This window comes from Otolemur garnettii, unplaced genomic scaffold (assembly GCF_000181295.1).
Source record: "Otolemur garnettii isolate 467f Iridium unplaced genomic scaffold, OtoGar3 scaffold00001, whole genome shotgun sequence".
NCBI classification, from domain to species: Eukaryota; Metazoa; Chordata; class Mammalia; order Primates; family Galagidae; genus Otolemur; species Otolemur garnettii.
In genome coordinates this window covers 40,438,371-40,462,109 of record NW_003852396.1, presented here as the reverse complement: position 1 = coordinate 40,462,109, position 23,739 = coordinate 40,438,371, and the positions used below count along the sequence as shown (strand labels likewise).

The window sequence follows — 23,739 nt, the reverse complement described above, 5'->3', positions numbered from 1 at the left end:
TGTTTGGCGGGTCCGGGCTGGGGATTCGAACCCACCACCTTAGGTGTACGTGGCTGGCGCCTTAGCCGGTTGAGCTATAGGCGCCGAGCCTGACCATTGCTTTCAATTGGGCCTGCTCTATGACCTCTCCCTTGGCAGTGCGCTCCTGCCTGGTGTGGCCTTTGTTTGCAGTCCTGAATGTGTCAGAGTGCTGCAATGAGACAGCTGCCCAGGCAGGAGCCTATGCCAGGCAGCCAGGCTGATCTGAGTGCCAGCAAGAAAGCAGGAGAATCAAAGGTTGAGGCAGTGACAAAAAGAGCCTACAGGAGAGATAAGTCCCAGGTAGGAGCAATTTGAAAGACACAGAGGGGCTCTACCAGCCATCCCCAGTCCAGGGCACCTGCACATTGTCCTATTCTGGACCGTGATGAATTGATTTCCCCACAGTTCAGCTTTCCAGCAGTTCTCAACTTCTTCCCCATACTCCCATAGGTAACAATGTTCAGAAACTCAGCCCACCCTCCAGACATTTACTAGGCCTAAGAGAACCCTCTGGCCTCACTAGCTTGACACACACACACACACACGCATACACACCCCTCAAGAAACTGGCATATAAATGAGTAAGACATTTCCTCATGTTGAAAAATAAGTCAGACATTAATAAACTTAAGTGCTTTATTATTAACTTGCTTTATTATAATGAATGAATAAACCATATACACATGTGATGCTTACATTCACTCTGCAGTTAGGGACTCCTGCACTGTATGGCCTAATGATCTTTCCGCCTTGTCCCTTAGTATTTTGGAATGCCTCCTGTATGTTCTGTATTAGTCAAGACTCTTGGTTGCATGCGACAGAAACCCAACTCAAGCCACTTTAATGCAAAAGAAATCTTATCATCTCATGTAACTGACAAGTCCGTGTCTGTCTCTGGCTTCAAGCTGGGAGCTTGAATGGACAGAGTTTGCCAAACTCTTCCCTTTCCTCCTCTTTCCCCACCTTCCGACTCTGATTCCCTTCATGTGTAATCTTGGTCTCTCCTATAGTAAAGGAGCATTCCTGGTTTACCTGAGCAGGATAGAAGCGAGTAGCTCTGAGCTTTGTGCCTTCCGGTAACATGATCCCACAGTAGAAAATCCCAGGGAGGATTTTCACTGGCTTAGACAGGGTCACATGCCCATCCTAGAACCAATTGCTGGGTCAAGGCAACAGAGTACTCTGGTTGGCCAGCCTGGGGATCATGTCTACTCTCATGGCCAGGGTGAGGTCAGGTACTGTTGCAAAAGAGCAGATGAAACTCTCAGTATCTCAAGAATACCGCAGCTCTGTTCCCTGGTAATTCACTCCAATTCAACCTTCACTTTCAATACAGGAAGACTAGGGCCTCCCCTAGTGGCTCACTTGGCTCTCTCCTGGGACAGACGGATTCACTGGGGCTCAGAATGACACAGGAGGAGAAGACAAAGCACAGTGGGGACTGGGGTGGCTGATCTGGGATGGAACCCCGCAGATGGTGGTGCCAAGAAGGTGGACACCACGTTGTGGGTGCAAGGCCTGGAATTAAACATGAAAACACAGCAACTGAATCCGAGGGGACCCTCCCAGGCCCAGGAGTAGTGCTGCTTGGCTGACTCCCCCAGCTGCACAGTGGGAGGCAGAACTCAGGCCCTTTTCTATTCAGTCTTAAGTTCAAAGATAGCTCCTTGGTCAGAAGCTCTGCTTTCCTTCCTGCTGCTCTGCGCGCCTGCATCTGGAATCTTTCAAACAGGCCTGCAGAAGCTGCCTGACTCACCTCTACCCAGGCACACTTTCCAGGCCCCTTGGATAGTTTCAACACAGAAGACTTTAAGAAGCCCTCAGATGCGCTAAAGAGCCAAGTGACTTGCTCTGAGGTCACAGCAGGGTGCTGTGCAGACTCTTCAGCCCCACTCTGCTCTTCCAGCTTCCTCTCCGCCTCACCCCATAGGGGTTCCCATTCCCTAAGACAGTGTTGTGCTGGCAGGCCTCTATGGCTTGGCCTTCCTATTCCCTCCCCAGGAGTCCCTTGTCTTTGTCAGATATCTAGGCAAACTGCTTTCTGCCTGGGCTGTGCTCAAACTGTCACTCACCGACAGCTTCAGGTAGAGATTGCCAGTCCAGTACTCTGTTGCATTGCACCCCCACACTGACCAGTCATCTGCTGTAAGCCTGGCTGTGAGTATATTCTATTCATCTTCGGCCTCACCGCCTGGCTGAGAGTTCCTCAAGGGATAGGGATATCCCATTCCTCCCAGCTTTCCCAATGTCTGGGTCAGGCCTGGCCCCTAACAGGGCACAAAGGGTGTTTGTTGACTTGAGCTGGGTCCACTATTCACTGATGGGCTAAGTACCAGTTGCAAACCTCTCCCTGCAAAAGCTGGAGGGTTTGTGTGCCCAGACTCACCTGTTCCCCTCCGCCAGGGAAATGGGCTCACAAGGGAAGCTGTGAGCCAGAAACCTTGCCTTATTGCATTTATGCTCCATCACAGTAATGGCAAATTGTTTATAAATGTTTTCTGTTCCCCATATGGACCTAGTGCTGTGGCTGGTGAGCGTAAGATCGTTTGGGAAATGACTCTCTTTTACTGATTTAGCATCAGCACACTATGGCCCTCAGCACAATCACGAACCTCTGTGTCGAGGGGTTAATGACCAATAACCAAACCCTTAAATCAGCCTGCCTGTCTGCAGAGAGGCCTGCAGCTCATTCTTTGGTGAACGGGAAAAAGAGCCCACTTCTTATACACATTCCGGGTGTCACAATTTCACTCTGTAGACTGGAATTTAATAAAGCCAGGCTTCCTTTCCCTCTTCCCACCTGCCATTCCCACATCCTGCCTACTATTTCCATGAAGCCCAACCTGCAGGCCTGCTGGCCACCAGACTTGGGACAGAGGCCACAGAGATGAGGAGGGGTCCAGGCATTGCAGCTGGACAAGTGATCCCCTCCTACCGGGTCCTTTCTTGGCCCTACCCTACGCTCCCTATAGCCTGACTAGAAGCTACCAGTATTTTAATCCTCACAACAATTGCATTTCACAGGATGGGAAACTGAGGCTCAGAATGGCTTCCCAGATAACAAGTGAGGGGCAGAGGTATGGAGGGGAGACACACATCTTCCTGACTTGGGTGCCCTTCTCATTTCTATCCCATAAGCCACCTTCTTCCTGAACCAGTAGTTCTCAAATGCTAACATGCCACAGACTTACCTGGACAGCTTGTTGAAACACAGGTTGCCAAGCCCCACTCTCAGAATTTATGATTCACTAGGTTTGGGTTGGGCTGAAAAATGCATTTCTGACAAGTTCTCAGATGATGCTAGACCCACACTTTGAGAAACGCTGTCCTAATTAATGGTTAGGACATTAATCCTGGCCACCCTCCTTAAAGGTTTCAGAGCAATGGCAATGCCCAATCTTCTTAACATAACTAGTCTTCAACCTTGACTGCACCTTAGAATCACCTAGATTGAATCTCCATGCCAGGCCCCACCTCCCAAGACTGTGCTTTACAGGTTTTAAAGCTCCACAAGGGGTTCTAAGGTGCAGCCAAGCCAGCCCAGCCTCCCATGAGTACATTGAGGGGTGTGTCCTTGTGGGTCTTCTCGCCTCCCTGTTGTCATTTGCTCTCAGATCTCTCTCTTCTTCCCAGACCCAGCCGACAGCTTGATCTTCCCTTATGACCTTTACCAACACCCTCCCTATGGTGACTTTTAATCCTACAGTGTGACACACTTCCCTGCTATGTTGCAGACCCCTGCAGAAAGCCGGGATCTTCCTTCCTCGTTGGGCTGCGGTAATCGGGGGCATAGATAGGTGACCAAAGGCACGACCACAAAGATGCTGCAGGTTCATCCTGGGCCACTTTACCACGTAAGAACCTGGCAAATACAGCTGATTTCTTCCTATGGTAGATTCTAGAACCTCTTCTAAAGAGTGCCTCACTATGACTCTCCCCTTTCCACCTCTATTACCACCCCAGAAAGGTTTTGGTCAAATACCGCCACCGCTGCCCCATGTTGGAGGCTTGGCAAGGGACTGTCTCCCAATGTCTCTAAGATGCCTAATTCTTCAAGGGCACCCTTTGGATAGGCCAGCAGTGTTACCAAGGAGACATCATTTAATGGAGGAAAAATAACTGCTCAAAATTCACATGCCCTTTGTTTGGAAGACGACTCGCATTTTGGCTGTGCCTTGAAAATATTTGTGTCATGAAGTGATGTAACTCAGCCCATTTTGCTCACATTTCAAATTTTTCTGGTAGACCTTCCTCTCCTCTCCCTCTATCCATCCCATGACTCCTGAGTCTTAGTCTCTGTTTAGCTTAGTGAGGGTTCCAGAGTTTCTATGGAGGCTAAGGCATGGTGTAGGTACGAAGGTCTTGATAGCATGGAGAAATTGAAAGGTTGGCAAATACATAAACTGGCTGTATCAACAAATGCAGGAGACTGGGGGCCTGGTGGAGCACTGGAGGCAGGAGGTCCAAGTCCTCATCCAGATGTTTGCCAAGGCCATGTGGTAAGGTGTAAGCTAAAAAAGCTTACTAGTCCCTAACACCCACTTCCTGGATAGACGCCTCATATTTATAGCAGTGGTTTCCAACATTTTTTTTTTTTTTTTTTTTGAGACAGAGCCTCAAGCTGTCCCCCTGGGTAGAGTGCCGTGGCATTACAGCTCACAGCAACCTCCTACTCCTGGGCTCAAGCGAGTCTCTTGCCTCTGCCTCCCAAGTAGCTGGGACCACGGGTGCCCGCCACAACGCCCGGCTATTTTTTGGTTGCAGCCGTCATTGTTGTTTGGCGGGTCCGGGCTGGGGATTCGAACCCGCCACCTTAGGTGTATGTGGCTGGCGCCTTAGCCAGTTGAGCTATAGGCGCCGAGCCGGTTTCCAACATTTTTAAACATAATTCTTCATAACCTTTTGTTCAAACAAAATGTTACGTGCAAGCCAACTATAAGGAAGACAAAAGGAGATCTTCCAGGGCTGGGCTGGGAGAGGCACCCTGCCCATAGTGACCCCCAAAATCCCTCCTTAGAGCCCACAGAGCTCAGCATGACAACTTGGGGGAAGGGCCCTGGGCAGTCCTATCACTGGTTCTGAGGGATGAGGTCAGGGTGGCCTTAGGTAACCCAGCTCCCGGGCTTGGGTAAGCCTCAGCTGTGGTTGGGGACTGGGCAGAGATGGAGGCACTCCAAGGAATGGGCCCCTGGGCTGCTGGCCTTGGGGAGGAGACAGAGGCTCTGAGAACTCACTCTTGCTTGAACTTCTCCAGAGGCCAGGAGGGGAGAGAACAGCTACTTACCTGCACGCAGCTCTCCTTACTCTTGAAAGTGGAAGGTGGCTGTAGGACCCAGCAGGAGGCCTGGCATTTAGATGTTCAAAAATGTGTGTTTTCTTCTCCCCTTCCCCCTCCTGAGGCCGTCCCACCCCCTGGAGCAGAGCTCCTGTCAGTGAGGTGAGGCCTGAGGGGCAGCTTCTGTGCAGATCCTGAGTCAGGCTCTGCCGGAGCTGGGCACCCCATACCACCAGGACGAAAAGGGCTGCTGAGGACACGCTGGCAGCAGGGTCCCCCTGCGTCCTGCAGGGTGGGAGGCCCTTTTCAAAGGCAGGAGACTGAGCAAGGGGAACCTCCAGCCCTAGGAGGCTTCACCCCACTTTGGCTCTGTGACCCTGAGGGCGGGTGGGCGCCTGTTCCCAGGGCACTGCAGGCTCCCCATCCGACTGTCCGGCTGCATCTCAGCCATTAGTCTTCCCTTTGGCCTGGAGGAGAGGAAAATGCCAGTGGTGTGAGACCTGAGGTACGGATGTGTGTGTAGATGATTTTTCTCATTGTCTCATAAGCATCAGAATGAAATGCGGAAGACCCAGTTTGCAGTGCTTCTGAGCTGTGTGGGGCTGAGAGAAGACTGAGTTGAATCACTCATTTGCAGCTGGGAGGAGCTGCATGGTCAGGGAGATGGTTTCTATGCCCTGGGGGTTTGTGAAACAGCCACAGACAGGATAACGGCTTGCCTCAGTCTCTGCTGAAAGTTACAGAGGGCCGCGGCTGTCTCAGCACTCCAGGGCACCTTTGACTACAGGCCTTTTATAAAGGCCCCTCCAGTCCTCTGGTTCCCTTAGCCCCAGCTGCCCCAGCGTGAAGGGACTTGAGTAGAAGCTGGTCTCACAACCATCCCTCTGCCCTCCAGCCAGGTGGCTGGAGCTGGCCAGATGTGGGCAGTCCCGTGTGTGGCTCTGGAGTCAGACTGCCTCCCTAATTTAATCTCAGCTACTGTTCACCAGCTGTGTGACTTGGGACATGTTACTGAAGCTCTCTGTGCCTCGACTTCCTCACCTACAGCAGGAGGGATACTAGAGAGCCTGCTTCACAGAGTTAGGACTGGGATTAGCGAGATAAAGCCTGGACATCACTTCATGTCCAGCAAGCAGTGAAAGGAAAAAATACCCCAGCTTTCACCATTAGAAGTCTGAGTCCTGGTATCTGAGCAGCAGTACTGCTGATATTTGGGGCCATATTTTTCCTGTGGGGGCCTGTCCTGCGCACTGCGGGATATTGAGCAGCGCCTCTCACCTCTACCCACTGGAGCTAGCAGCTCCCACATCCCCCTCCCCTGCCATGACAACCACCACATCTCCAAACATCCCAAATATCCCCTAGTTGGCAAAATCGCCCCTCATTGCAGGCCACAGTTTTAAGTTACTTCTCCTTTAAAGCTTTGCGAGTCCCCATTGCTCAGAAAGTTCAGCTGTGCGTGTTGGGCTTACAGGAGCTGAAAGTGGGGCATCTTGTACAAAACTGTTTCCCCTCTTTTGTGGTCAGACCACTTATTTATTCAGTCCGCTGCCGGCTGGGCTTCTGCGGCGTCCAAGTGAGAGGACTTGAAAGAATCCTCTTTGCCAGGATCTGTGATCTGCCAGCTCCATGGTCACACCAATCAGGAGCCGTGACCTGCCAACTCCGCGGTCACACCAATCAGGAGGCACTTTGTTGTTTGCTTTTTAAATAACAAGCAACTGTCTGGCCCTATTATGACTTTCCCAGACTCTGGAGCAATCAACAGCCCCAGTGACAGCTGGACCAGATAGTAGGGGCACACATGTCTCTCAGCATCTCCCCAAACACTTCGGAGCAGCTAAGTGGACAGAACTGATTTCAGCTATTACCTGAGGGCCACTTGTGTCTGTGGAGCCCACCTGGAGATGAGAGCCAGGCTGTAAGGACAGGGAAGAAGGGCTGGAAGTGGCTGGCCCCCTGGCTGTCCTTGTCCTGCGGCCCACACTCCCGAGCCTCAGGAAATCTGGGTCCTGAGTGGTCCAGTGTGGCTGAGAGCCACACTGTCTGTCCCAAGGAGGTCATGGTGCATCCAGCCCAAGAGTGTAAACAGGTGAGCGCCTTTGGAGGGAGGCCCCAGGCGGCAGGCGCAGGTGAAGGGCCCACGCTTGCCTGTTCAGGAAAGACTTTCTGGAGGTTGTGCGTTCTTATTGCTGTTTTCAGAGAACGGATGGAGTACGTGAGTGAAGAAATCAGGACAATTCTCACATTAGTGTCATAAGGGCCATTATTTCCTGGTGGTACACTCTTGGTTGCCCCGCCTTGGCTGTGGCTTTTCCCATCTCTGCATCCCCAGAATGTAACTTAGAGACTATTTCTTGGTTGAATGGATGGGTGTGATGCCTACCTGCATGGCTGCTTAATTTTCTAAATCCTACCAGTTGTCAGATTTTCCCTCAATTCCAATCAACTCAAAGCCACATAACAGCATTAGCTGTCCTTGATGTTGACCTGGAAGTCCAGGCCACATGCTGGACAGTCTCTGGGTTCCAGTAGCCTACCTCTTGCTCAGGATGGCTTTGCTCTGTATTCTCATGAAACTTCCACACTAAAACTGGACATTTGTCCTCTGCTCAGAATTTTGGTCACTGTGACTCTTCACCTGTGTTGTGGGAAGAATCTCTCACCTTAGTAATTTTGATGTGTATTTCCATGGCTTTACAGAACCCGAGAACTTGTAAGGTGACTTCAGAGCCCAACTGTAACAAGTATCTCCTACTTGTCTCCCAGGCACACTCTCCACCCACTTCCTCCCACCCTGGAGGTTGACTTTATGGAATGTTCCATTGGGTTCCTATGATCTCTGGGCTCCAGCTGGGGTCTGCCAATGGCCTGGTGCAGGAAAAGACTGAAGTGGGGAGGGGAGGTGAAGTTGGGGTGTTTGTTCAGTGCTGCTCACCATCACTCCCAAACTCTGCTCTGGAGGCAGCATTCTCTCTCATGGTCCTGGTAACTACTCTCTCCTTCCATCCCATTGGGCCTGGGCTGGCAATGGCTCGTGTTGCTAGGAAACTTCTCTGCCTGGGCTTCCTGACACCCCACCCACACCTTTGAAAGCTATATCTTTATTACACACCCTGGAGGGTGCCATCTGTCTCCTGCTGAGGCCTTGACCAATACGCTAGCCTGAGGTATGTCACACATCTGAGGGGTGCCTACCCAGGCACCCAAAGAAACTTGTGAGGGTCAAGAAGAACACGCGGAGAAGGACCACCCTTACTCACCCTGTCACCTGTGCTGCCTTCTTACTTCCTTTATTCCTTTTGTGGCCAGGCTTAAAAAATACTTGTCTACCACCCCCTTTCACTGATGCAAGAAATATGCCATTTTACCATTTTACCAATTAATGAAAAATATTTGCTGATGAGAATTTTTAGAACTGTCAAGATAACAAGAGAGAGCACCCTGAATATTCTGACAGAAAAGAGAGAAAGGTAGTATCTCAGTTTGCTCATGGGGCCTGGCCATGTGGGAGGGGAAAATGGAGTGTGAATTCCCTTAGTCGCTGAGAAAAAGGGCTCACGGAGCCTTGGGACCTCTCACTTGGACCTCTGGTTGAGAATCACTGCTCAAGGTCAAGAGAAGTTACCAAAAACTTTGAAGGCCAAGCAGCATATGACTTTTCTCTAGACCAGGGGCAAACTACAGCCCATGGGACAGCCCCTATTATTGTAAAGGCAGCATTATCAGAGCACAGCCATTGGTTTCTGTATTTCCCATGAGTGTGCTTGGACTCTGGCAGCAGAGTCGAGTTTGCAGAGACGGTGTGGTCTTCTGTGCAAAAGAAGTTCACAGAGCAGGTCTGACCACTCTCCTCTGAAAGGCTCGCTCTCAGGCTGGCCCTTGGCTGGCATCTGGGAGCTTGGATGTCTGGAGGATTCCCATCAGAACTGCTAAGAGCAGCTTACTATGCCTAAACTGATTGATCAGGCATCTCAGTCACTTTAGGCATATGGGTTATGCTTAACACCAGCTTGCCTTCTGGAAGTGTGGAATTTTGGTATGTATCAGGCAGAGGCTGCCTGTGTGACATGTCCCCAGGAAACCCCTAGGTGCTGAATCACTAATGTGCCTCCCTGGTAGACAGTGTTTCACGTGTGTTATCACAACTGGGGGGAATTCACCTCATCCTGTGTGTCTCCACTGAGAGAGAGAGGGCCCTTGGGAGCTTGTGCCTGGTTTCTCCAGACCTTGCCCAGATGCCTTTTCCCTTAGCCAGTTTGCACTGTATCCTTTTGCTGTAATAAATCAGAGTGGTGAGTATGGCTATATGCTAAATCTGGTGATTGCTCACAGAGAATCATCGAGCCAGGAGATAGTCTTAGGGACTCTGCAATACACCCACAAAGCCAAGAATATTTGCCACTTGGCCTTGTAAGAAGATGTCAGGCAGCTCATTGCTCTGCATGTCTTGGTGTGGGCCCAGATTGTGTGCTGGACCCCTCCCGAGCTGCAGGGCTCCGAGCCCCTGGACGCATAGCCCAGGCCTTCTGTTCTGTACCTGCTGACAAAGCACAAGGTAGTTATGAGGGGAGACCGTCAGTGAGTCTGTAACTAATGGACTCGAGAAGTGTTCTTTAAACTGTGGGTGGGGCAATCAATTTAAAAGGTTGTGACCAGGGCACCACCTGTGGCTCAAAGGAGTAGGGCGCTGGCCTCATATGCCGGAGGTGACGGGTTCAAACCCCACCCAGGCCAAAAACTGCAAAAAAAAAAAAAAAAGGTTGTGACTAATGTTTTTCAATGAACTAATGCAATGGAAATTATCAGAGAAGGTATTACACATTGAAAGAGTAAGTTTTATTTCTTGAAAACTTTGTTTTAGTTATACAGATGAACTAAATCCTACACTGGATCATAATTTAAAACGGTTTCTTCTTGTCCATGGCAATAGGAAATAATTTGAAGGCCACTGGATATAAAGAACCCAGGGCCTCCCTAACTGTGCCCTCTTTGCCAGCTGGCTGGTGGGAATCACCACTTCCCCTCCCCTTGCTCCAGACACTGGCATTGACCCTCACTCTTCCTCCCTTCCTCCACCCCCAGAACGTGTACTACACGAGCAGTCAGCAGATCCACGTGGGCATCCTGAGCCCCACAGTCGATGACGATGACAACCGCTGCCTGGTGGACGTCAACAGCCGGCCACGGCTGATCGAATGCAGTTACGCCAAAGCCAAGAGGATGAAGCTTCATTGGCAGTTCTCTCAGGTGACAGCCCCAGAGCCCAGGAAGACCATGGCCATGGTCAAAAAATGGGATGTGGCACAGGGGTCAGCAAGAGGGTAGAGGAGAGGAGAGGGACCCTTTGGCAATAGGGAGGCTGCACCTCCAGGCTGCTTCTTGGGGATTTGCTGGGTGCCGCCTGCCTGCCATGTGCCAGGGATTTCACATACAGGCACAGGACAAGGCTGCATGTCCCCCTTTCTTTCTTCAGGGTAAGAGGTAGAGGGAGGCCTGGAAGCGTGTGGTCAGGAGGCAGCTGGGTGTGTGTGTGAGGAGGAGCGGCTCTTATTCTGGGTCAGGCTAGGTGAAGAGTGGGCTTGAAGGCTGGACACAGCAGAGAGAGGGATGGACGCACTGGGGGCCCCATGGAGGTGAGGGGGGCTCACTTTGCGAGGGCAAAATAAGGTTCACACCTGAGACTGTCTATAGGGTCTGGTGGGCCCCTTGTTCAACTTCCCCTTGGGGTCTATGAAGTGCAGGAAATTGGTGGTGCTGGGACCAGGTGTGGGGCAGGGCTGGTGGCTTTTCAAAAGACATGGTACTCAACTTGGAGGGTTAAGAGTATGTAGAAGCCCGCTCCATATAGAAGGAGTGAAGGGCATTCCAAGGAGGGAGAACGGCATGTGCAAAAGTTGTCAGACATCAAAACCTGGGCAAGTGTAGGGAACTGCAGACAGTGAGGTGTGGCTGGATCCCAGAGGCACAGTGAGGGGCGGTCAGAGAAGAGACTGCAAGGGCTACTTGGCCAAGTCATGGAGGCTACAGACAATGGCAGATTTGGTTCAGTGGGAGGTGAGGATGTGTGCCCCCAGGGTATATTTAGCTCTGCCCCTCTGGCAAGGATTGTGAAGCTGAATTAGAGGGGGGAGATTCTAGAAAAAGAAAAATACAAGATGACGAGTTTGCCAGAGGCTGAAACACAATTTGAAAGTTTGGCCATTCCCTCCTCACTATCCTCCATGACCCTGGGACCATGAGGATCGAAGCCACCAAGATCCCTTAGCATAGGGTCCAAGGCTAGCCCTAGGAGGTCAGCTTTTGGTGGTATGGTCTGGTCATGCTGACAGGAGTACCCAGGAGTCCTTGTGTGGATGAGACAGCTGCTTCTGCTCACTGGGGGAAGAGGATGGGCAGTGGCCTGTGGGCTGTCCTGGAATAGCCCCTGGAGTTTACAGCCCAGTTGGGAACCTACAACTCTGGGGGCTTGGTGTCACCCAGACGCCAGTGTTCCTGAATGGAAGTGAGTGCCTGCGTCCCTGAGAGCCCTCCAGCTAGTTTGATAGGAATGAGCACAAGGATCCCAAATCTAGGAAGAGAAATTGAGATGAAGTCACCTGCCAAGGTTGCGTGGCCCAGGATGCTTTGACATCCCAGATCAGCACCCAGTCACTTCTGCCTTCTTTCCAGCCCTCACGGAGTCCTTCCTACACTGCCCGGAGGTCTGTCTCAGCCTCCCCACCCCTCCCAGTCCCTGCCTATGACAGAGAAGGAAACACTCCCATAAAACAGGAGTCCTTGAGGACAAGACATCCCAAATCCAGCTCCCTCGTTCCCTTATCTCAGGGCATGGTCTTAAAAAGGTAGCCCCCTGAGCAATTTCTGCTAAAATGGACGTAGCCAGTAACAGAGCAGGCTGCACTGGCCCGGGCCGCTCTGAACACTGGGCAGCTTTCAACCACTTTAGCATATGTCTAATTGAAGCTCCCAAAGTGCCTTGGCAACCACGTCTTTGATCCTTTTGCAAGAGGGAACTGTTTGGAAAAATCATTTTTAAATTCCTCATTTACAAACCCAGAGCAGGCACTCTCACTTGATATTTAAAAAGTAACATGTGAAATTTTTCCTTGATGCAAAATGATCAATATTTAGCAAGTGACCTGGAATCCATCCTTAAGCCCTCCTTGGTGAGCAGCTGCTATTGACAAGGCCCCAAACAGCCAAGAGCCTCTTAAATGATTAAAGTCTTGCGCTTGGGCTAATTTTCTTGTAACAAGTTTTAATCTTTGCAAATTACATGGGGATCCTACCAACTAGAACGTTCTGGTGCAGAAGTTGGGCTAAAAGGAGCTTTTACTGGGTACATTTCAAATCTCCTTTCTGGCTTCACATTATGCATTATTTACTCTCCTGAGGACTACATTTAAGCTCCACAGACACTCAGGCTGAATTAATTTCACAATAACTTAGTGTGATTCTCCCAGATTCTGCTACAAAGAAGATCGACATTTGCATATCTTAGTGTTCCATCTCATAGCCTGATTTTCTGTTTAATGAATAAAATGGATTTCCTCTGACCCCCACAAGCTCTTCTGAATTTCCAGTGCTTCAGGCTGAAGCAGGGCAGCGTTAGACACTGACACTGTGAAACCAGATTTGATGAAAACATCTCTTGGCAACACTGATGTGCAGGGCTCTGATGAGCAATTTTCCAATGATGAACATTCTTTCCTTCAGTCATTCATCAAACATTTATTGAGCATGGGGCTTCGATAGGAGGGGAGTAGATAGGCGTCCAACACCAGCCTCTGCCCTCAAGGAGCTCGTGGTTGTGTGGAAACACACAACAAAACTGAAGGATGAGAGAGGGAGCAGAGTGGGGTGTGGTGTTCTGAGAGCCTGGGATGCCTGACTCTGTCTGCAGAACTCTGGGATGGCTTCTGTGTGAGGCTTGTTTTATCTGGAACTTAAAAGTCACTGAGATGGTTTTTAGGCATAGAAAGAGAGGAAAAACTCCCCAAGGAGGGACTCAGCCCGGGCAAAAGCATGAAATAGCCAAGCATATGTTAAGAATATGAATGTATTGTTTGGTGTGTGTAGAATATAATTTAGAATTTGTGGTGGGGCATGGGAAAGGTAAGAGTTGGGTGGAGCAGGTGGTGGTAGTTGTTTAAAGCCATGTGTAGAAGTCGAGACGTTACCTTATACAAAGAGAGGGACTAGGGGAGGTTCTTAGGCATATTTCCATGGTGGGTTTCGGAAAAACTTCCCAGGCCAAAGAATGAAGGTGGATCAGAAGGGAAAAGGCAAGAAGACAGGGAAATAAATCAGGGAGGAGGCGTCCCATCAACCCAGGAAGAGACAGGAAGACTTGCTTCCATGGGGGTGTGGCTCAGGCAGCTGTCCCAGGATTTTGAGAGACATTTCAGCAGTCTGTTACATATAGCGGTGGATGAAATTGTGGTAGTTGGGGGAGGGTTGTTAATCTAGGCCCACTCCCAGCTCCGTGTTTGGAGAGGAGATGGTGAGCCACTAGAGGTGTCTCCCTCAAGTGACACAACTTGCGCCTCTAAATCTCTAAACAGCCCACAGCTCCCTCAGCTGTGAGAGACACATCAGCGCGTGACAAACATCACTGATGTTAGAAGTGGTAGTTGCCGCCTTCAGTGACTTTTCCAGTTTGTGACTTCTCCAGGGTTAAAGAATTTCCCCAAATGACTACCTACTGTGATTACATTTAATAAATTCGTATGCATTAAGTTATATGTCTGTCTTCTGAGAACACCCTTCCTACTGAGAGTGGGGGGATTCTAGGTTTCATCCATGCAGTGTTAGTCCAAGAGGCATTTAGTTAGTGATCCAGGCACCAGTGGAAGGAGAGGGAAGAGGCACATACCAGATCACCAAAGGGAAGAGCCTGGTGCCAGAACATCTGTCAATCAAAGCAATGGCCTGCCTCTCAGTAGTAATGAGGACCACCCCTAGACCCCGGAACACCTCTGTGTTTCAATGGCTAAGCAAATGCTGGAGTCTCTCTTAGGGAAGGCTGTTGATATGAGGTTTGACCTCTAAGCTTTGACTTCCTTAAGGTTCAAACCTATATGTTTGAACGCACAGTTGAAGTAATGGAGACTATTTAAGACAGGAAGACCCCAGGACGGTCTGAGATCTATCTTCAAATATCTGAAGGGCTACCTGTACAAGGGTGAGCAGGCTTTGTCCTGTGTAGCTCTGAGGAAGGACCAGTGGGGGAAATCAAGGAAGGTTTACAAAGTAGCTTTCTCACCGTCAGAGTTGTCCTTGAGGCTGGTGACTTGGAGAGGGTGAGTTCAGAGGACCATCAGCTAGTGATTAGAGCTCTACAGCTCTCAATGGAGTTGGGCTGGGTGGTGTTAATGGCTAACCCTCAAATTCTAAGCTCTCCAGCACCTAAAGGAAAGCCTGAGATAGAGGAGACCCGGCATGCTGTGAATCAAATGAAGGGGTCCTTTTTAAAAAAATTCACAAATCCTAACTAAAGGCCTCCTGGGTGTCAGGTCTGATGCTAGGGGTGTGGGAGACCCAAAGATGAACAAAATCCCACCTTCCATGACTGTCCTCAGAGGCATGCATGCTCACTGAAAATAAAATCATACTACAGTATTATAGGACACTTTTAGGTAATAGTCAAAGGGTCCTACTTAGTTGGAAAGTCTCTGGGTCCTACCATGAACACTTTCAGGTGGTCGTGCGTCCCAGCCAAGGCACACAGATGTGCAGTAAGTGGGAGCACTCGAAGTTACAGGATAAACATGCACTTCTTATAATTTCAGGTTTGGAGGAGGGAGGTGGACACATCCTATACTAAAATAGATGTGCATATTGTATGGCATGGAGTGCAAATTTGTATGACTGTTTTTTAAAAACAGGAGAATTTGATAAAATGTTGGGGTATTCAGGCTGTATTTCATGCTGCCCTAGAGTCTGGGTTCTGTGGGAGACATTCTGCCAAGTCCCTGCCGGGAGTCCAAGGTCACACAGGGCAGCCCCCTGCGCTTGCTCGATCTCATCATGGCACTTAGGCATTTTCTAAACGGAAAATATTGAGGATAGCCACAGAGATGTCAGTTAATGCCAGGAAAGAAGAGATTTTCGGGACTCTAGGGAGACTGCCCGGAAGAGAGCTGAACCCAGAGCCAAGGCTGTCTGTCAGGGGCAGTTGGCTCTGACGTGTGGGCTTTAATTTGATAATTCGATGCAAGATGAGTAACCCACTCAAAAACGAACCTATTTGCTGAGCACATTTCCCAGGGAGCACCGCTAATTCTGCCAAAGAATTCCCCCACACCAGAGGAGAAGGAATCTTTGACTTTCTCCTGCTCCAAGCCCCAAGCCCTGTCAGCAAGTCCAAGTTCAAGAACGTTTTGTGCTGAAAAGAAAAGGCTGTAATCGGGTGTTTCATTATGGCTCTGGAATAAATCAGCTTTTCATTTCCATGTCATCCGAAGGGGCGAGTGTGGAATGGTCCATTTGGAGGGACTGACAGAGCTTTGCTGAGGCCCTGAATGTGTCCTCAGCTATTTTTAGTCCATGACAGTCAGCACTTCCCTTGTCCCCCTCCCCTCACGGATGTCAGGGGCTGGGGCCAGGGCTCAGCTCCCCACTGCCTGAGTGAGATTTTCAAATGTATTTAGCAAACATTTGTATGGTGTTTACTAAGTGCTAGGTCCTACTCTGTTTATATTACTTGATCCCCATGACAATGTTATAAGGTACTTAGCATGATTGTCCCCAATTTTACAGATGAGGAAACTGAGGTACAGAGATATTAAGTATTTTGTCAAAGTTGAGTCCAGGGGTTCTGTGTCTGGGGTCCATACTTTAAGCCACCATGCTGTGGTCCCTTGTCCTCTGGAGGGTCCCTTGCCTCTGGAGAAGCAATGGGTTGCTGCCATGGGAGCGTGGGGCTGGGCCTCCCTGACATGCCAGTGCCAGGTATGTGCGAACTAGCAGGATCCCTGCCTCCTCAGCCACCTGCTGTCCCCATAGACTCTGCCACCTGTCCTTTTGACCTTGATGTTGCAATTACTCTGTCTTCAGAAGGTCCAAGAGACCTTCACAGCAAGTTCCAGGCAGAAACTCCTTCAGGCACAAGTGAGATGAAGAACAAAACACAAAAGCACTTATGAAAAATGTACCCAATTACTTATTGAATAAACCAAATGTTGAATATTTACAATACAGAAATACCATTTTATTCTACAAAAGAGACTGAATCACAGGATTTCTTTAACTAGCCCTAATGTCCCACCCCTGCTTTTAAGTATTTGATTACTGATCATTAACTACTTAACCTCGAAACTCCTGAGCTCATTGTGCTTAAAACCAAAGACCCACCAGGCTGCTTGCCTGTGGAAAATTAATTAGAAAAGAAAGTGGAGTGGGAGCTCCAGAATAAGCAGAGAAGTCTCTGGAATACAGCGTCAGTTCAGGCACAATCTGCTCACGAATACCTCGACTGCAAAAATGACAGGAGCCTGGACTTCACCTACATACTCCCGACAGCAACCGGCTGGGCCCAACCCATTCCTGAAAGAGGGTCAGGGCTTCTCTGTGGTCCTCCAAGTGCAGTCCCAGGCCAGCACCACCTGGAAATTCAAAAAGGCACATTTTCAGGCCTCTTCCCAGACCTGCTGAGTCAGAAGAAGAGGGCAGGGATGCATAATGTAACAACCGCCTCCCCACCCCCTCAGGTGATTCCAACTCTTACCCAGCCTGCGTCCCTGGAGGGACAATTTGGGGCTAGCTGGTCCTCACCCAGCTGCCACAGACACACACCTGGGGAAGCTGAGCACTCTGCCCCTCAGTGCCCAGAAGGCTGTGGCTTCCACATAGCCCAGGGTGCACATACTCAGTCCTCTACGTTGAGACAAGGCTTGAGTGTCCCAGAGTGCTGTCTTCTTTTGCAAGTGAGAAGACCAAAGCCCAAAGGGGTTCACCTACAGGCCTGGGGTGCCGTGCCAGAGCTGGGTGCAGAGTCCCCCCCTGGGAGGGGACGCTGGGAACCAGTTCTAGGAATCATTATTAGCCTTCTGAATTCTATACATTCAACTTCCGAATTTCATTTTTTACCTGCTGTCTCCATGTTTAATTTGCTTTTCATTCCAATTAAGCTCTCTGTGTGCTGCAGCTTCTCTCCCACCAAGTTTAATTGCCCTTATTTAAATTCTTTAATTAAAAGTGTTGTGTGTTTCCAGATCATGTAGTTGTAAGTATTACACAAATAATATAGGTGACAGGAATGGAGAACCAAGAGGCTATGCTCTTCTCTGGGGAAGAGGCCGGCTGGGGTCGCTTCATGAAGCCCCAGCCCCAGAGCCAGGGGACTGACCCTAAGGCTGCAAGGTGTCCCTGGTTTCTTTCCTCCCTCGATGCTCTGTGACACGGTACCCCGGTCAGTCAGATCCTGCAATGGCCAGCCTTGTCCCTCAGCCCAAAAGGCCCACATCTGCTCAGTGACCACTGCCCTGCTTAGCCACCCCCACCTCTCAAGCCTGTCTCCTTCCTCCAACCCTGCGCCAGAGCCCCAGCTGCCCCCGGGCCCTTCTTCACCTCCTCTCTATCTTCATTCAGACCCTCCTCACAGCCGCCGCCTGCCTCCGGCTCACCACCACCCAGAGCCTCTTTCCTCTCTCCATTTTCCCGCAGACTTATCACTTTCCAACACGCTATGGAATTTATTGTCTGCTCTTCCTCCTAAAATATCATCTCCACAAAAGCAAAGATCTTTTTCTATTCAGTCTCCATGGCCTGGAACTGTTGCTGGCACACGGCAGGCGCTCATTAAATACCTGTCGGAGGACTGATAGAAGGATGAATACATAATGTCTCTGCGGAGGGCCCACAAGGGGAGCAGACCAAACCTCCTCCCAGGCCCCTGAAACTCAGTAAGAGGACCTTTGTCCACTCCAGCATCACTAGCCCCCTTGGTCTGGTCCACTGTCCTCTAAGATAGGCATGGGGTAGGCTGAATGGTGGGGTGGGGCCGGCCATAGCCTAGTGAGGAAGAGTGAGTGACCACGTGAACCTGGGCAAGTCTCCCAACCTTTCTGAGCCTCAGTCTCCAACTCGATAAAATGGGGGTAATTACCATCTCCTCCTTTGCAAGGAACGCCCGGCATAGTGCTAGGCAAGTGGTAAATGAGGGGTGCAGAGCCTGCAGGCCGTGGGGTGGAGAGTAACAACTCCAGGCTGCTCCCGCAGGGCTGATCTTACCAGGAGCCACTGAATGGAGGAACTGGAGCCTCCTTTCAAGCTTTGTACATGGAATTTGCCTGGAGAGAGGGAGAGAGCTGTTTGTTCAAAGAGTGAAGCTGAGGTCTGAGAAGTAGGCCAGGAGGAGTGCAGAGGCCAGGGCTAGCCCTGGCTCCAGAATGTGGCCTGGCCCTCTCTCTGTACTGCTGATGTATCCCCCAGGGTATACCATAGCTCTGCCCTGCAAGGCCCCAGACCCTGTTCTAGAAGCTCCTCTCTCAGCCTTCAGGGAGGGGACTTTTCTTGGCCTCAGACTGACCCTCCCTGACAAGCTCAGATATTTTACTGAGGTTACATCCCTCCCACTGGCCTGTCCCAACCCCACTCTTGGCCCATGCCCATTCCTTCCACATTCTTCCAGAAGGCCACACTGGCAGCTTCTGCCCCAGGGTCACCACACTCCCTGTCTCCAGAGTGCCAAGGGCGAGGTTGGGCCAGGGCAGGGCCTGGGAAATGGCAGAAGTGAGTCTCTGAAGGACACTGTACTTCTCAAAGACATCTGCTCCCACCACCCTCTCCCAGCCTTGGCAAGGGGCCCCCATAAGAGGCGGGCACGTTGTACAATGAGGGGCTATGGCCTCTTCTGTTGTGGACATATTTCCCCAGGCATTGGTTGTCTGGGTCTGTGTGGCACCCTTGCTATGGACAAGGCCTGCCCTGGACTCTGCGGATGAGCTGAGCAGCCAGAATCTTTAATGGAGTGGGGAGGGTACTTGTCCACTTTTGCCAGAGCCTCTACCCTGGTACTAAGAGCAGCGTCACATCCATTTGTTGTTTTGTAGCTGGTAAAGGGGGTTCCTATCAGTCTTTTTGCTCTCATCCTCCCAGGACTCAAGACAGAAGTGGCCATCTGGCCCTGCAGATGGAGATAGTAGAGAGGCTTGCCCAAGGCCACATGCTGACAAGAGGGAAGAAGCCGTGTCCTCAGCATCCTCCTTCAGCACTGTCCCCTCTCTGGTCAGGCTGGAAATGCCAGCAGACCTTGTAAATTAGAGACCTGCGCTAGTTTGGGTCTGCCTGCCTGAGCTCAGCTCCCAACGTGGTGGGGCAGGACAGACCGCTGGGCTGGCAGGGCTCTGGACGGGGCCAGGGAAGCTGGCCACAGGTCTGCTGAGGAAGCTTCATCCAGCCTGGGTGTGGGTGGCAGCTGCGCTCAGGCTTCCGGCACAAGGGAGCAATGGGCTGTCCTTGCGTAAAGCAAGTGTCACAAGGGCTACCTCTGGGTCCAAAAGCCCAGCTTTAGTGGGTAGGATGGGAACCCAAGGTGGACTGCAGCTTCTGAGAGGACAACCCAAGGCTGCCCTCCAGCCCCATCACAGCATGGTTCAGGAGTGTGATGTGGCCATCAAAAGTGCTGATTCCTTAGCTGTCATGAAGGAGCCTCTTGTCCAGTGTAGATGAGGTAGTGTCCCTCGGCTCTGTGGTCATTCCTGAGAGACCCAAAGAGGGCTTATTCAAAGGAGGGCAACCAGGGTGAAAAAATTATGCAAAATTGTCCCACCAAGAACTGGGAAAGTTAAACCTGGAAATACAAAGAACGGGGGCATGTGGGCCTCACCTCCCTACCGGAAGGGAAGGAGTGAAGTGGCAGCAGGCCCAGAGTGGATGCCTCGGGGAAGGTCTGTGAACCCTGGGTGGACACTCAGAGACGAGGAGTTTAGTTCAGCCGGAGGAGCACGCTCCAGGGGCGGGCAGCCGGGAGAAGACAGTGCTTGCTTTTTGTCTCTAGAAGTTCCCAGCAGAACTAAAGGGTCCTGAAGTCCGGAGGCCACTCAGACTGCAGGTGAGAGTGAGAAGGTTGGTCTCCAAGGCCAAGGGTCTCTGAGCCCTTGTCTGACAGGCCCTCTCAGAGTCTGAGTCAGCAGGTTTCTCTCTGGTTGCGCCTATGGCCCTGAGGAGCTCGCTGTTTCAGCTCTACTTGGTCCTATCAGCTCTGTGCTGTTGGCTACGTGAGTCATTGCTCTCCCTAGGGTAGGCCTCAGGGAGTGAGGTTTAGGGGGAGAGATCCTGCTTTACTCACATAAGCACTTCTGGTCATGTGATCTGCTGGACCACCTCCCACACCAGAAATTGGGAATTTCACACAGCCTCCCAGACACACACACCCACACCCCTCAACCCCCTCTGCCATCATCCAGATTCTCATTCTCTGCCTCCTTCACCCACTACTCACATCCCTTTGGAGGAAGCTATATTTCTTGCTTTATTTTTTTAATTAAAAAATAACACATATATGAATACATATAGAAATATGGACAAAACATACATTCAAATTAATGATTTAAAACCAAGCAAACACCTAGGTAAGCACTACCCGGGTCAGGAGATAGCACACTACCAGCACCCCGGGAGCCCCTTTTGCTTTCTGCCAACCATCTTCCCACTCCTTTCTCCCCAGAGGTGACTGTCATCTTAACTCTAATTCTGTGGTCTTATCTCACCCATTTGGGAAGTTATCTATGTATTCTTTTGTCTGGCTTCTTTTGCTCAACATTGTGTTTGTGAGATTTACCCTCACTGAGTGTACCTCTGGTGGGTTCTTTTTTATTGCTGTATAGTATTCCATTACATGGATGTACCATAAGTGGTTTCTCCATCCACTGCTGATAGATGTTTGAGTTGTCTCCAGGTTGAAGTGTTACAATCACATCACTGAAAGCATTCAAGTGTTGTGTCTGTGGTGCACACATTTCTTTTAGAGGTTTTGAGTCCCAAGGGCATGTATGAGCAACTGTAGTAGATACTGCCAGTTTCCCAGGGAACTGTGAGAACCAAGTCTTAATGTTTTCTCCTGAGATATTGGCTGTTGCCATGGGGCTGGTTGTGGTAGCCTCAGATGACGTCCTTACAGAAGAGTTTGCACCTCCACCCTCACTGAGCACTGCCTACCATGAGCTGGAAGGGGCACACAAGGAAGAGCACCAAGCCAGCCAGTGGGCTGAGGAAGTAGGCATGGATGGGCAGTGGAGAAGGCTGCCTGGAGGAAACCGCAGGAGCTGGGCTTTGGCATGTGGCCCTGGCTTAGCCTGCTCTGAGAGCATGGAGAATCTCAGGCAGAAGGCACAGTTCTAAGTCTAGGAACCCTGAGTGGATGCATATGGGTTCAGGACACCACGAGGGGTATGGTGTGGCTGCAGCAAAAGGCATGGAGCTGGGGGAGTGGGCAGGAACAAGGCAGAAGAGAAAGGCAATACAGAGCCATGGGGCCCTTGGGTGTGGCGCTAAGGAGCTTGAACTTTGTCCTCCAGGTCAAACGTGCACTGTAGAAAGATCCCCATGCCCTCTCCTGGAGGTGGGAAGGGAGATCTTTTAGGAGCCTGAGGTGGTTATCCAGCTGAGGCAATATGGTGGCCCAAACCAGGACAAGCACAATGGGAAAAAGATACAGGGCCCTGGTTGCTGAGGAGGATGAACAAATGAAATGTCGGCTTCCCACATAGTACCTGGTTATTGGCAAGATGGGATGCACAGGAGGAGTAGTTTTGGGGGAGGGGTGACCTTGACCCTGTGCTCAAGTGCCATTAAGCTACAAGGCTCCCACTTGTAAGGACCTCCACCTACCCAAGCATTTCTGCCTGCTTGGGAGGACAAAGTCTAGTTGAGCACAACTTTGGGGGTAACTTGGAGGTGCTCAAGCAGTCCAGGCTGACTCCAGAAGCCCCAAAGGATCAAACCCCAGGATTTCACTAAGAAAAAATGGGGGTGTTCTTATTTTCTGCTTGTAAGGCTGATTTGAGGAGCAGAACATCACTTCCTTCAAAGGCCTTTGGGACATAAGCTCATGAGTATAGAACATTCAGGAATATTAGTAGCATGGGAGAAAGCCAGGAGCGCCTAGGGTTCAAGGAGTCTATGACCTAATGGACGGTATCCAGGAGGCTGAGTTTGGTTGAGGCCAGTACTGATGATTCCAGAAGTCCAGCTGAGGGCACTGGCCCCAGCAGCAGGGCCTCCTGGGCCTCTGGTGACACTCAAGTGGAGGCTGATCACAGGTGGTCCCTGGGAATTAGGCTTTTCAGGGCAAGGCCCAGCCCCCAGGGTCAGAGCTGTAGGAGCAAACCATGCAGGTAAACAGAAGTTGGGATGGAGAGGCCTGTGTCCTGACAAAGAACTAGGGCCCTGGGAAGAAAACTGGGGTGCATGTCCAGTCTTCTGGAGAAAACCAACACATCAGGGATGGAGCAGCCTGTGGCTCCATGGGAGGGCTGCCCCCCAGGGATCTGGCCACACAGATAACTCCAGCCCCAGCCCACCGCTAGGCCTGAGGCTCCCCAGACCTCCCCATGTTACCTCTATGCCCTCTGACCCCTCTCTGTGTCCTGGCTCCTAGGGAGGCCTCATCCAGAACCGCAAGTCCAAGCGCTGCCTGGAGCTGCAGGAGAACAGCGACCTGGAGTTCGGCTTCCAGCTGGTGCTGCAGAAGTGCTCGGGCCAGCACTGGAGCATCACCAACGTCCTGAGGAGCCTGGCGGCCTGACCCCCGGCGCCGCCCCCGCCGCCCCTTTGCTACTGTGTAGCACCCGCTGCAACGTTGCCTGCTGTCTGCGTGGGGTTGTTTGGAGTCTGGGGGAGCCAGGTTAGTGGGTCCCCAACAAGAGCTTTTTATTTCCTATTCAATTTTCATGGAGTTTATAGCAAGATGCTGAATGGTAGGTGAGGGTATAATTATCATAAACTATTTTACAGCTGTAAATAGGGGACAAATGGAAAATATTTATAACTGACAATAAAATATGATTGATTAAGAAAAAGGTTTGCAGTCATTTGGTGTTCTGTGGCGATTCGTGCCTGGCTCCTCTGAAACTGGAGTTACTGTAAAGATGTGTCCCCATGTGCCCTTCCTGCTCCAGGAAACAGCGGGAGCCCGTGGTACAAGCGGCCAGTTTTCTTTGTTAGTCCCTCGGCTGTGGCAAGGACATTATGACCTCAGACCCGGGTCCGGAGGGGAGGGGCCCCTTCTTTCTCCCGCAGCAAGTGCATCCTTCTTTATTCCTGGAGAAATCAAGATAGGCCGTTGGCCACTGGAGGGTCACATGCCTACTCCTGAAGTCACTACTCCTACATTGCCTGCTCCTGAAGTCACATCCTTCACGGCCCAAAGCTCTCACTGCCCAGTTCCTCGTCAGTGACACCTGCCTGCATCCAGTTGCTAAGACCAATTTGGCTCT

The 23,739-nt window shown here is 50.8% G+C and overlaps 1 protein-coding gene across 1 annotated transcript in view; it reads left to right on the top strand.

Annotated features, from left to right (window-relative positions):
- The window catches only part of GALNT18 (polypeptide N-acetylgalactosaminyltransferase 18), a 326,911-nt gene extending 303,587 nt beyond the window's left edge, over nucleotides 1-23,324 (top strand). Inside the window, exons 10-11 of the mRNA XM_003781103.3 lie at nucleotides 10,382-10,546; nucleotides 22,902-23,324. Coding sequence (XP_003781151.1) covers nucleotides 10,382-10,546; nucleotides 22,902-23,048 — 312 coding nt within the window. The 3' untranslated portion in view covers nucleotides 23,049-23,324. The remainder of the gene's footprint in view (nucleotides 1-10,381; nucleotides 10,547-22,901) is intronic.
- The last annotated feature ends 415 nt before the right edge of the window (nucleotides 23,325-23,739 follow it).